At 45.9% G+C, this 13,469-nt stretch overlaps 1 protein-coding gene across 1 annotated transcript; it reads left to right on the top strand.

The window, feature by feature from the left end:
• Window positions 1-2,758: 2,758 nt before the first annotated feature.
• LOC128848069 (olfactory receptor 52R1-like) lies at window positions 2,759-3,805 on the top strand. The gene has a single exon (XM_054047858.1). The coding sequence runs from the start codon at window positions 2,777-2,779 to the stop codon at window positions 3,803-3,805; it is 1,029 nt and encodes a 342-aa protein (XP_053903833.1). The 5' UTR covers window positions 2,759-2,776.
• Window positions 3,806-13,469: the final 9,664 nt, after the last annotated feature.

Here is a 13,469-nt window from a genome sequence, read left to right as displayed (position 1 = left end):
TGGTTTATCAGTCACTACATAACTCTGGTGTTTGTAACTCTAAGATTCTACTGTAGATGCTGTTTAACACCCTCCTTGACTACTAATGGTCTGAAAAGTGTTCCTTCACCTGAGGTGATTCATAGATTCATAGATTCATAGATTCTAGGACTGGAAGGGACCTCGAGAGGTCATCGAGTCCAGTCCCCTGCCCGCATGGCAGGACCAAATACTGCCTAGACCATCCCTAATAGACATTTATCTAACCTACTCTTAAATATCTCCAGAGACGGAGATTCCACAACCTCCCTAGGCAATTTGTTCCAGTGTTTAACCACCCTGACAGTTAGGAACTTTTTCCTAATGTCCAATCTAGACCTCCCTTGCTGCAGTTTAAACCCATTGTTTCTGGTTCTATCCTTAGAGGCTAAGGTGAACAAGTTCTCTCCCTCCTCCTTATGACACCCTTTTAGATACCTGAAAACTGCTATCATGTCCCCTCTCAGTCTTCTCTTTTCCAAACTAAACAAACCCAATTCTTTCAGCCTTCCTTCATAGGTCATGTTCTCAAGACCTTTAATCATTCTTGTTGCTCTTCTTTGGACCCTTTCCAGTTTCTCCACATCTTTTTTAAAATGCGGCGCCCAGAACTGGACACAATACTCCAGCTGAGGCCTAACCAGAGCAGAGTAGAGCGGAAGAATGACTTCTCGTGTCTTGCTCACAACACACCTGTTAATGCATCCCAGAATCATGTTTGCTTTTTTTGCAACAGCATCACACTGTTGACTCATATTTAGCTTGTGGTCCACTATAACCCCTAGATCCCTTTCTGCCGTACTCCTTCCTAGACAGTCTTTTCCCATTCTGTATGTGTGAAATTGATTTTTCCTTCCTAAGTGGAGCACTTTGCATTTGTCTTTGTTAAACTTCATCCTGTTTAACTGAGACCATTTCTCCAATTTGTCCAGATCATTTTGAATTATGACCCTGTCCTCCAAAGTAGTTGCAATCCCTCCCAGTTTGGTATCATCCGCAAACTTAATAAGCGTACTTTCTATGCCAATATCTAAGTCGTTGATGAAGATATTGAACAGAGCCGGTCCCAAAAGCAGAGTACATCACACTGCTTATTTCCAAATGCAGAACAAAACTATTTCTTGAACATATCTGCCTTTTCTGCAACATTAAAAGTTCCTTTCCCCTTCTAGGAAGTCACTTAAATATTTTCTGGGATTTCTTATTTTCTTAATATACTTAATAACCCCCTTTTTGTGATCCTTAACCCTGCCAAGCATGGATTTTTCCTTGATATCTTTAACTTCCCTGATCAATTTTCAAAACTTCAACTTTGTATTTTTTGGTATCTATTTTGCTTTTCTTCCATGTGTTAGGGGGGATATGATAGAGGTATATAAAATCATGAGTGATGTGGAGAAAGTGACTATGGAATAGTTATTTACTTATTCAAGAACTAGGGGCCACCAAATTAAATTAATGGGCAGCAGGTTTAAAACAAATAAAAGGAAGTCACACAGCACACAGTCAACTTGTGGAACTCCTTGCCTGAAGATGTTGTGAAGGCTAGGACTATAACAGCGTTTAAAAGAGAACTAGATAAATTCATGGAGGTTAAGTCCATTAATGGCTATTAGCCAGGATGGGTAAGGAATGGTGTCCCTAGCCTCTGTTTGTCAGAGGGTGGAGATGGATGGCAGGACAGAGATCACTTTATCATTACCTGTTATTTTCACTCCCTCTGGGGCACCTGGCATTGGCCACTGATGGCAGATAGGATACTGGGCTGGATGGAACATTGGTCTGACCCAGTAGGGCCGTTCTTATGTGTTGCTTTCCCCTAATTGCTGCCTTCACTTTGCCACTGAAGCGGGTTTTTAGCCAAAGTTGTCCACTTTCTTGACTGTGGAATCAAGATGTTTTAGCCATCAAAAGATCTTCTCCAAGACCTCCTAATTTTCAATCCAATTTTTCTTCCAACTTTTCCACCCAACCAGTTTTTCTCATAATTTGCTTCAGCTTTGGGTAATTAGACCTTTTGAAGCACTAAGTGTCTTTAGATATTACTGGTTCAGAACTCTTCTCCATTTCTCAATGTGAATGTAATGTAATCAGTTCCATTCTTTATTTTCCTTTCCTCAATCATATGCCCCCTCATTTTCTCTTCTCTAAACAGTCCCAGACTTTTCAGTAACTCTGCATATGGCAGCCGCCCCCATTCTCAAAGCCTGTCTCAGTAATCCCTTTTTTTTAATATGCTATTTCCTTTACAGAAACTGGATGACAAAAACTGAGTGTGTGTCCACAGCAGGTTATTATCCAACCCTTTCCTTATGCATCCGAACATTCTCTTTGTTTTGCCCACTGCTTCGAATAAGCTGGTGTTTCCATAGAGTTGTTATCAGGGACAACAAGGTCTTTTCCCTGAAGTGTATTTCCTGCTAATGTCTATTAAGGTTTCCCACAACACGATGTATACAAATTATTGACACAGGGGAGCCCCATTGGTATTAGTATAGTCAATCATTTATAATTCATTTATCTGAATAATGAAAATGTCATTTATCCCAGTGTGTGAAGAGTCATCAATCTGCTTCACCCATGAGAACAAACCCCAGTAGTGCAAGAAATGTCTGATATTCACAGTGTTTCTCCATCCAGGTATTTGCAATGAGACCATCGCCCTAGACCCTTGGAATATACAGAAACACAGTGGAACATACGGTACAAGTAGGAGACACCGTTCTGCCTCAGAGTTGGACAACTTCTCCCTTCCTCCATGTCAGATTCCAACACAACCAAATTCACCAACCCCTCCACGTTCATCCTGCTGGGGATTCCTGGCCTTGAGGTGGCCCATGTCTGGATCTCAATCCCGTTCTGCGCCATGTACATCATAGTCATCTTGGGGAACTTCACCATCCTGTTCATCGTGAAGAGGGAGCCGAGCCTCCATGAGCCCATGTACTATTTCCTCTGCATGCTGGCCATCACTGACCTGGTCTTGTCCACATCCACCATACCCAAAATTCTGGCAATCTTCTGGTTCAATTCCAGGGAGATCAATTTCAGTGCCTGCCTCGCCCAGCTGTACTTTGTTCACTGCTTCTCAGCGATCGAGTCTGGAATCTTTGTGGCCATGGCTGTGGATCGGTACGTAGCCATATGCTATCCCCTGAGACATTCCACCATCCTGACAAACCGCATGGTGGTCAAGATTTGCCTGGCCGTGGTGCTGCGTGGCAGCATGCTCGCACTACCCTATCCCTTCCTGGCTAGGCATTGGCCATATTGCAGAACCAACATCATCCCCCATACGCACTGTGAGCACATGGAAGTGGTGAAGCTGGCCTGTGCCGACATTCGCATCAGTAGTTACTATGGCCTATTTGTGCTATTATGTAGGATTGGTCTGGATGTGTTTTTTATCGCCCTGTCCTATACCCAGATCCTCAGGGTCATCTTCAGCCTCCCCACAAAGGATGCCCGTCTCAAGACTTTTGGGACCTGCGGCTCCCACCTCTGTGTCATCTTAGCCTTTTACATCCCAACTCTCTTCTCTTCCCTCACATCCCGATTTGGGCACAATTTGCCCCTTCATTTTCACATTTTTATTGCCAATGTGTACCTCCTGGTGCCCCCCATGCTAAACCCCATCATCTACGGGGTGAGGACCAAACTGATCTGGGACAGGCTGCTCAGGCTCTTTTCTCAAAAAGAGACTACAGTTTTCTCCTGGTGCTCTAAGTCTGAGACCAAGCTCCATGCAGACCTGGCTGGTGACATGGTGCTGGGCCGTCTTCCCTGAATCACTTACTGGACAGTCAAAGAGACAATAAACCCTTTCCCGGCCTTACTGTGCTTTCTTAGAATGACATACTATGGAATTGGTTTATGTACAGTTCATTAACACATAGGGTTGCCACCTATCTAATTCTAATTCTAATTGTAGCTGGACGCCTGTTACACCTGGAGACCTGCCTCTTTCCCCACCTTTTCCCCCCAAATCCGCACCGCTGCTCCACATCTTCTGTCAGGGTTCCACCCCTGTTTCCTACTCCTCTCCACTCTCCCGTCATTCTGTGGATCATCTATGTGATGGGTTCCCCCCTGGGGTGCCACCTGGAACTGAGGTAGAGCTGAACTCTCTGTCTCACCAATCTGGGTTCTCTCTTGCATTGTAATATTGTGACAAGTTGAAACCCTCCAAGCTTTCCTCACATCAACATCTACAGGCAGGGACCACCCCCAGATGTGTTCATGACTGCCCTGGCCAGCCACTCATGAAACCGCAATAGAGAACCTATGGCCACAATACTCCCAGCTCCCCAGCCTAAGACCCCAGACCTCTACTGTCCTTCCCTGGTCAAAACCTGACCAGTATAAATTTATTACCCAGTCCACCATTTCTACAAAGGAAAACAAATGTGCTCTGACTTTTGTGCATGGGCTGAGATTTTTCCCCTTTTCACTTCAAACAACACGGTGTGGTAAAATATAAAATAGGTTTTTTAGCTAGAGAGAAAGAGAGCTTTTAAGTGATTGTAGGTGAAAGGAAACAGATCCTAGTAGATTATCATAAGAAATAAAACAAAACCACAATCTGAGCTTAGTGTGCTAGTTAGTGTTTGAATCCAGCAGTGTCTCACCCAGTTAGGTCATACAAGCAAGATGAGCATTTGCCCCCCAGTTCTGTCTTTTTCCTCCGGTACTTTCAGGTGTGACAACTCTGTCACCATGTGATCTCTCCCTTTTATATCTTCTTCCAAATTGCTGGAAAACCCTTTTGCTGTGACCTGGGACAAACAGTTCCTATAGTGCAGTGCAGCATGTGAGTCTACGGCCTGAATTAGGGTCTTTTGGTAGCAGCATACTAGAAATAGTAAACTTCTGTACCAGTGACCCCTTTCACACAGCAAGCCTCTGAGTGTGACCCCTCTTTTAAACTAAAAACGCTTTTTAATATATTTACCATTAGAAATGCTAGGGGCAAAGTGGAGTTTGGGGGGAGACTGACTGCCCAGGACCCCCCATGTAATAACTTTGTGACCCTCTCAGGGGTCCCAACCCCAGTTTGAATATTTTTCTCATTCCAAATGTTTGTGTGGTTGATCAATCATTCATAATTCTGTGGTTAATAATTCTAAGGTTCTACAGGAGATGCTGTTTTACATCCTCCTTAACAGCTAATGGACTGGAAAGTATTTCATCACCTCATGTGATAGGAGTACCTCATACGGCTTCTGTCCGAATGCGAAACAAAACTATTTCTTGAACACATAATTGCCCTATGCCTTTTCTAGGATGTCATTTGTCCTGGTGTAGTGCCATTTCTGAGAGGTTTCTATTATATACATTTCCTGGGTTAATCCTTGTGCATTTCCTCAATAAGCCATTAACATCATTTATCCTATTTCTTGTTGTACCTGAAGGCTGCTTGTGGGTTTTCCCAATCTCACAACATATTTTAGTAGCACATACATAACTAAATGTGATATACAATGACAGGACATACGACTTAACAGGATATTAATGTTAAACGGATAAAGACTTTTAGAATGAAACCTCACAAGGCATCCATTGTACACGACATACCATTATTATAAAACAGTGGTGGATATGGGGGTGCCAGGATATCACAATCTCCACCTCCCTCCCCCCAGCTGGGCTCCCTCTGCTCCGGGGCTGGGATGGGAGCTTCTGCAGCCTGACAAGGAGCCTGCAGTGAGTGCAGCCAAGACACAGGACTGGGGCCGACAAACCAATCTGGAGTTGTGAGGGAAGCCAGGAAGCCGAATAAAAGCAGCTAAGGGTTGGGAGAAGGGTTCTGAGGCAGGTGGGTGAGGCTGTGCATCACACATCTTGTGGACCCTAAAGCTCAGCTACAAAGTCCTGAAGGAAGAGACCATTGTGTGGCTTATTTCCTTAACTTTCAGCTCCCTTTTGTTCTTCCCACCTGGGAACGTGTAGCTCAGGGCCTGGCAACCTTTCAGAAGAGGTGTGCCGAGTCTTCATTTATTCACTCTAATGAATTCCAGTAATACATTTTAACGTTTTTAGAAGGTCTCTTTCTATAAGTCTATAATATAGAACTAAACTATTGTTGTATGTAAAGTAAATAAGGTTTTTAAAATGTTTAAGAAGCTTCATTTAAAATTAAATTAAAATGCAGAGCCCCCGGACCGGTGGCCAGTCCCAGGCAGTGTGAGTGCCACTGAAAATCAGCTCGCGTGCTGCCTTTGGCACGCGTACCGCAGATGCCTGCCCCTAGTGTAGCCCTTTGCTCTGAGACTGGCCTCGGGGTCAGGGCAAGGGATCAGCTTTGAAGCTAGGAGGACAACAGCTGAGAGAGGTGGAAGGATCAGCCCCTGCATTAGCTGGGAAGGTGGGATGCTGGGCAGAGGCCGGGGTGGCTGCAGTAGCTGTCAGGGAGGGAGATAAATGGCACACCTGCCATTAGCCGACTATTCACACACATACACAATGCTTTTGATCACTACATCTAGAAGCTCTTTAGCTAAGCTGCTAGGCAGCATTCTCCCTGCGTCATGGATGCACTGAGTTAAGCAGAGGTAAAGTGATTTCATAAGCCCACACAATGAGTCAGTGGCAGAGCTGAGAATAAGGAGTCCTGACCCCCTTCCCCCAGCACCATTGCTATGGCTATGAACTGGCACTGTTCCTCTAATACCAGTACATCACCATTAATCATAACTTCAGACACAACGACGATACATACATATAAACAGGATAATCACACTTAGCAAATCATAGCTTTCCCAGCAACAGAGGGTCCTGTGGCACCTTTGAGACTAACAGAAGTATTGGGAGCATAAGCTTTCGTGGGTAAGAACCTCACTTCTTCAGATGCAAGTAATGGAAATTTCCAGATGCAGGTATAAATCAGTATGGAGATAACGAGGTTAGTTCAGTCAGGGAGGGTGAGGTGCTCTGCTAGCAGTTGAGGTGTGAACACCAAGGGAGGAGAAACTGCTTCTGTAGCTGGAAAGCCATTCACAGTCTTTGTTTAATCCTGATCTGATGGTGTCAAATTTGCAAATGAACTGGAGCTCAGCAGTTTCTCTTTGGAGTCTGGTCCTGAAGTTTTTTTGCTGTAAGATGGCTACCTTTACATCTGCTATTGTGTGGCCAGGGAGGTTGAAGTGTTCTCCTACAGGTTTTTGTATATTGCCATTCCTGATATCTGACTTGTGTCCATTTATCCTCTTGCGTAGTGACTGTCCAGTTTGGCCAATGTACATAGCAGAGGGGCATTGCTGGCATATGATGGCATATATAACATTGGTGGACGTGCAGGTGAATGAGCCGTTGATGTTGTAGCTGATCTGGTTAGGTCCTGTGATGGTATTGCTGGTGTAGATATGTGGGCAGAGTTGGCATCGAGGTTTGTTGCATGGGTTGGTTCCTGAGTTAGAGTTGTTCTTGTGCGGTGTGTGGTTGCTGGTGAGAATATGCTTAAGGTTGGCGGGTTGTCTGTGGGCGAGGACTGGCCTGCCTCCCAGGGTCTGTGAGAGTGAGGGATCATTGTCCAGGATGGGTTGTAGATCACTGATGATGCGTTAGAGAGGTTTAAGCTGAGGACTGTAGGTGATGGCCAGTGGAGTTCTGTTGGTTTCTTTTTTGGGCCTGTCTTGTAGCAGGAGGCTTCTGGGCACACGTCTGGCTCTGTTAATTTGTTTCTTTATTTCCTTGTGTGGGTATCGTAGTTTTGAGAATGCTTGGTGAAGATCTTGTAGGTGTTGGCTTTCCCATTGACTCCTGACTCCTTCCCTGGAGGATGGGAAGAGCAGATATAAACCTGTTCTGCTGCAGGGAGCTTCCTCCTTGCACAGAGAAAGGAGAAAAGAGTTCTTTGAAAGTGACAGATAGGTGTCTGTGAACTTGGCTGTTTTCTCCAAGCATTTCCAGCCAGCCCCTTGGCTTTGAACAACCTTAACTTGTGTTTGACTAAAGCATCTTCCAGAAAGGTGTCCAGGGCTAGATCTACAAAGGCACTCAGGTAAATACTGAATGTAGGCACCACTGCCGTTCTCAAACCTGGCTCATCTGCTGCCTAACCCTGCAGGAGTCCAGCGGAGGACAACGAAAATGATTAGGGAGCTGGAGCACATGACTTATGAGGAGAGGCTGAGGGAACTGGGATTGTTTAGTCTGCAGAACAGAAGAATGAGGGGGGATTTGATAGCTGCTTTCAACTACCTGAAAGGGGGTTTCAAAGAGCATGGATCTAGATGGTCCTCAGTGGTAACAGATGACAGAACAAAGAGTAATGATCTCAAGTTGCAGTGGGGGAGGTTTAGGTTGGATATTAGGAAAAACTTCTTTACTAGGAGGGTGATGAAGCACTGGAATGGGTTCCCTAGGGAGGTGGTGGAATCTGCTTCCTTAGAGGTTTTTAAGATCAGGCTTGACAGAACCCTGGCTGAGGTGATTTAGTTGAGGTTGGTCCTGTTTTGAGCAGGGGGTTGGACTAGATACCTCCTGAGGTCCCTTCAAACCCTGATATTCTATGATTCTATGAACTACCCCCAATCAAGGAGATGAGCAGGGAGAGAGCTCAGCTATGGGAATCCAAGTGCCCTCCATTTTTTTAGTTTCTCTGTTGGGGTGCCATTTAGGGTTGCCAGGTACTGGGCTTTTAGCTGGAATGTCTTTTCCAAAAGGGGATCTGGCAGTGTATGGTTATTGAAGGGATGGGGGAGATGCCAGGTCATTAACCCATGCCAGCCCCGGCTGAGCCCCGGCTGCCTTGTACCTGCAGGCAGGATTCTTCTCAAGTTATAGTGGCTCCTTTCTGAACCCCGGAGTAGAGGGAGCTCTGCTGGGTAGGTATATTATTTAGGGAGCGTGTGTGTGTGTGGGGGGGGGGGGGAATCTAACTCCTCCTGACTTTCGAAGCTAAGGTCTCCAGGGTCTCTGCAGTGGGGTGGGCCTGGAAGGAATGGAACCCTCCCCAGAAGATGGAAAAGAGGGAGGTGGTATTGCTCCAGCCCTTTAAAAACACAGAGGTAGGATGAGCCAGAAGACGCTGGGTCAGGAGAGAGGCACACAGTCAGCAGAAGGGACTCTTTGGTTGCAGGGCTCTGGCTGCAGCAGAGACAGACTCCAGCTGGAGGAGAAGCCAGGAGTGGCAGGAGGTGGCCCCGGGACACCCTAGAGGGCTCTGGGAAAATCCCAATGAATGTTCCGGGGTGGTGATGACACACAGGCAGGGAACAGTGTACAGGTGTTCTATTGTGTTTACCAGGATCTTAGGATCTCTTGTTCTGTCTCAAGTAGAGGAATTGTTTTATCAACCACAATTGGGTGACACTCTAACAGCCAAGCAACAGAAATAAACCCAGAGTCTAATGAAGGCCTTCCACACAATTTTCACTGCACTCCCAGGCCAGATTACGGTTGTGTATCACACTATCCAGACAACCCTTGGGCAAGCACTCCAAGACACCGCCTGACACCTCCTGCAACAGATGTGGGAAATCTGTTAAGAAAGAATTCCAGGGGTGAGTTGGGGGTCATGAGTGATCATGGAGTAATGAAACAATCCCATTGTGCTAGTCTCGAACCTTGATAGGATTCTCTGATTTTATATAGACTACCAAAAGGTAAATGTGATCTCAACGTTCGACCCATACCCAATGCCATGGACCGATGAGCGCCTCAACAGTCTCAGAACAGCCAGGTATAGCAAAACACTCAACCTCACAAAAGGCTATGGGCAAATCCTCTTGAATATTCAGCCTCCATGGGGCGTGGGCAATCTTTCAGCACTTCATGGTCCGCCTTCTAAGTCCCTACATGGAGTATGCTGTGGCCTCGTTAGATGATGTAGTGATCTACAGCCAGCTCTGAGAAGATCATTTAAACCAGGTAGCAGCTGTTCTTCGGACCCTGAGGAATGATGAGCTCACTGACAACCCAAAATAATGCCATATTGGGTGGAAGGAGACTATGTACCTGGGATACACATTGGGGTGAGGCCTTGTGCGTCCCCTCATAGGGAAGGTCCAGACTCTGCAGGCCTCTCCAGCACCTACTATGCAGAGACAAGTATGACATTTTCTGGGCTTAGCTGGATATTACCGATGCTTTGTGCCCCACTTTACATCTATTCCAGCACCTCTCACGGCACCCTAAACCAAGGATAGCTCACACCGGTCGATGGAGTGTGAAGATGCATTCTGAACCCTCAAGGAGGTCCTGACAAAATGGATGCTTTGGAGGTGGGTCTCAGGGTAGTCCTTTCCCAGAAGGTGGATGGGGAAGAGTTTCCCATCCTTTATGGGTGAGGGATAGCTCAGGGGTTTGAACATTGGCCTGCTAAACCCAGAGTTGTGAGCTCAATCCTTGAGGGGGCCACTCTAGGGATCTGGGGCAAAATCAATACTTGGTCCTGCTAGTGAAGGCAGGGGCCTGGGCTTGATGACTTTTCAGGGTCCCTTCCAGTTCTAGGAGGTAGGATATCTCCATATATTATTATATCAGTTGGAAGCACTTCCCCTGAGAATATAACTATAGGGTTATAGACAAGGAGGCCCTTGCTGTTAAATAGGCTATCAACAGATTCAGATACTCTCTTCTCAGGTCCCTTTCATGCTAATCACCAACCATGCATCATTAAACTGTCTAAATATCATGAAAAATACCAACGCCAGATTAATGGGATGGTATTTCACTCTCCAGCAATATGTCTTTACCATTTGACACAGGACACGTAAGGATAATGCCAATGCAGATTTTCTGGCTCACCTCAGGGGGAAGGGTGTCAAGATACCAGTCTAGGAGACATGGGGCTGGACTTAAGGAGTGGGAGTGGTCATCCAGTGAGCGAAAGGGAGAGGGACCACTCTGTGAATGCTGATGGTGGAGCCAGGCCATGCTCTCCCACTGGAAATCAGAAAGTGGAAGAGGAAGTATAAAGGGTGAGTCCTGGGGCTAAGTTGGGCTGCAGCTGCCGAAAGAGACAGACACCTCCTGCTTACTCCTGATTTTAATTTTAAAATACAACACATTTCGGGAGCTTCTAACAAACTGACTGATGCACTCTCCCGGGAAAGTTTCCCCGAATTAACTGGTTAACAATTGTTCTTGGAATAAAACATATTGTTAGTTTTTATATAATCAGTAGTACGTCTAAAGGTACGTGTCTTATTAACTCTGTTTTCTCCTAGAACTCCAGGAAAAAATCACAGTCAGTGTGGAACCGAACGTCCAACACTATCTGTGTTTCGGGGGGCGTGTCCTAACTATAAAGGGAAGGGTAACAGCTGTCCTGTGTACAGTACTATAAAATCCCTCCTGGCCAGAGACTCCAAAATCCTTTTCCCTGTAAAGGGGTAAGAAGCTCAGGTAACCTGGCTGGCATCTGACCCAAAGGACCAATAAGGGGACAAAATAATTTCAAATCTTGAGGGGGGGAAGGCTTTTGTTTGTGCTCTTTGGGTTGTTCGTTTGCTCTAGGGACTGAGAGGGACCAGACATCAATCCAGGTTCTCCCCATCTTTCTAAACAAGTCTCTCCTATTTCATCTTGTAAGTAAAAAGCCAGGCAAGGCGTCTTAGTTTGTTTGTTTTCTCAACTTGTAAATGTACCTTTTACTAGAGTGTTTATCTTTGTTTGCTGTACTTTGAACCTAAGACTAAAGGGGAGTCCTCTGAGCTCTTTAAGTTTGATTACCCTGTAAAGTTATTTTCCATCCTGATTTTACAGAGATGATTTTTACCTTTTTCTTTAATTAAAAGCCTTCTTTTTAAGAACCTGATTGATTTTTTCCTTGTTTTAGATCCAAGGGGGTTGGATCTGTATTCACCAGAAGTTGGTGGGAGGAAAAAAAGGGGGGATGGTTAATTTCTCCTTGTTTTAGATCCAAGGGGGTTGGATCTGTATTCACCAGGAGTTGGTGGGAGGAAGGAGGGGAATGGTTAATTTCTCCTTGTTTTAGATCCAAGGGGTTTGGATCTGTATTCACCAGGGAAGTAGTGAAGGTTTCTCAAGGCTTCCCAGGGAGGGAATCCATTGGGATGGTGGCATCGGAACCAGAGCTAAGCTGGTAGTTAATCTTAGAAGTTTTCATGCAGGCCCCTACATTTGTACCCTAAAGTTCAAAGTGGGAATACAGCCTTAACAATGGGTTACTTAGGGAATTGGTGACATTTCCATCCTTAGAGGTTTTTAAGGCTGAGCTTGACAAAGCCCTGGCTGGGATGATTTAGTTGAGGTTGGTCCTGCTTTGAGCAGGGGGTTGGACTAGATGACCTCACGGTGAAGCACGGGAATGGGTTATGTAGGGAGGGGAATCTCTGTAAATGCAAGACCAGCAGGGAAGCCGACAGGGGGAGGCAAATGGGGTAGCTGCCCTGGGGCCTGGTGATTTAGAAGGGCTGAGGGCTCCCAACCTGTTGCTATTCTGGCAGTAGCTAGAGCCACAGGCCATTTAAATCAGCGCCAGAGCCCCGGGCATTGTGGGCCGGGCAGTGCTGAAGGGCTGTACGAGGAAGTCTGACCCCACAGTCCCACCCCTTCTGACCGAGGCCCCGCCCTTTGCAGGGGCCCAGACACCCACCTCCATACCAGTAAGATTTTTAATTTACTTTCACCCCTGTCCCGCAAAGCAACCCCAGTGACTATGATGCATTGGCAAGTTTCTGATTGGGAGATGAAGTGGAGTCTTGGAGTTCACAGCTCACATGAGAGGGATCTCACAACCTCCAGCTACTTCTGGAAACCTCAGATTCACCTTGAGAAGATGGTGCAGGATCAGCCTCCCTCTTCCTGCCTTCCCTCTGCATCCCACCCAACGAACAGTCCCTGCCAGAATGGGAGTCCATTTCCCTCTTGGGGTGATGGAGAGACCATGATTATGGCAGGGAAGTCAGGACTCCTGGGTTCTGTTTGCCATCCTGCCATCAATCTCTGTGTGGTCTTGGCCAATTTATGTCTCACAGTGTCTCAGTTTACCTATCTGAATAATGGGGATACGTTCGTAGAGCCTTTTCTTTGTTAGGTGTTTTATAGATCCTTCAAAGAAAGGTGCTGCACAGGATGATGATAGTTACTGATGAGAATTACTGATCTGTGATCTTCTGGCAACTGTCCTATGTGTTAGCAGAAAAGGTTTGTGTCTCCCCTCAGTCATCTCCAGATTTGTTTTTCTACTATCTACCCATCTCTCCTGGCAATTTACAAGGTATCATTCCCTATGGGGACGAAGGTGTTATCCCTTTTTTCTTCCTACTCAATTATAGTTTTTAAATTTACACAAATACCCAAGGTAGCCAATTCCTGTGTGGTTCAGCACAGAGTCCAAGAGTTCTCATCTCCCTTAGGGAAGGTCCCTTAATTACTGTTTACTCGAAAGCTGGATAAATAACACAGAAGTGCAGACCAGCTTTTCTCCAGCCTGCTTACATTAAGGTGCTGCTTCTCCACTAGAGACTAAATGAACCCACTGG

This window comes from Malaclemys terrapin, chromosome 1, assembly GCF_027887155.1.
Source record: "Malaclemys terrapin pileata isolate rMalTer1 chromosome 1, rMalTer1.hap1, whole genome shotgun sequence".
Classification (NCBI taxonomy): Eukaryota; Metazoa; Chordata; order Testudines; family Emydidae; genus Malaclemys; species Malaclemys terrapin.
This window is presented reverse-complemented; position numbering and strand designations above follow the sequence as displayed.

Bases quoted from the DNA above. Each gene is read 5' to 3' on its own strand.
- LOC128848069 (XM_054047858.1), top strand. From the start codon at position 2,777: ATGTCAGATTCCAACACAACCAAATTCACCAACCCCTCCACGTTCATC.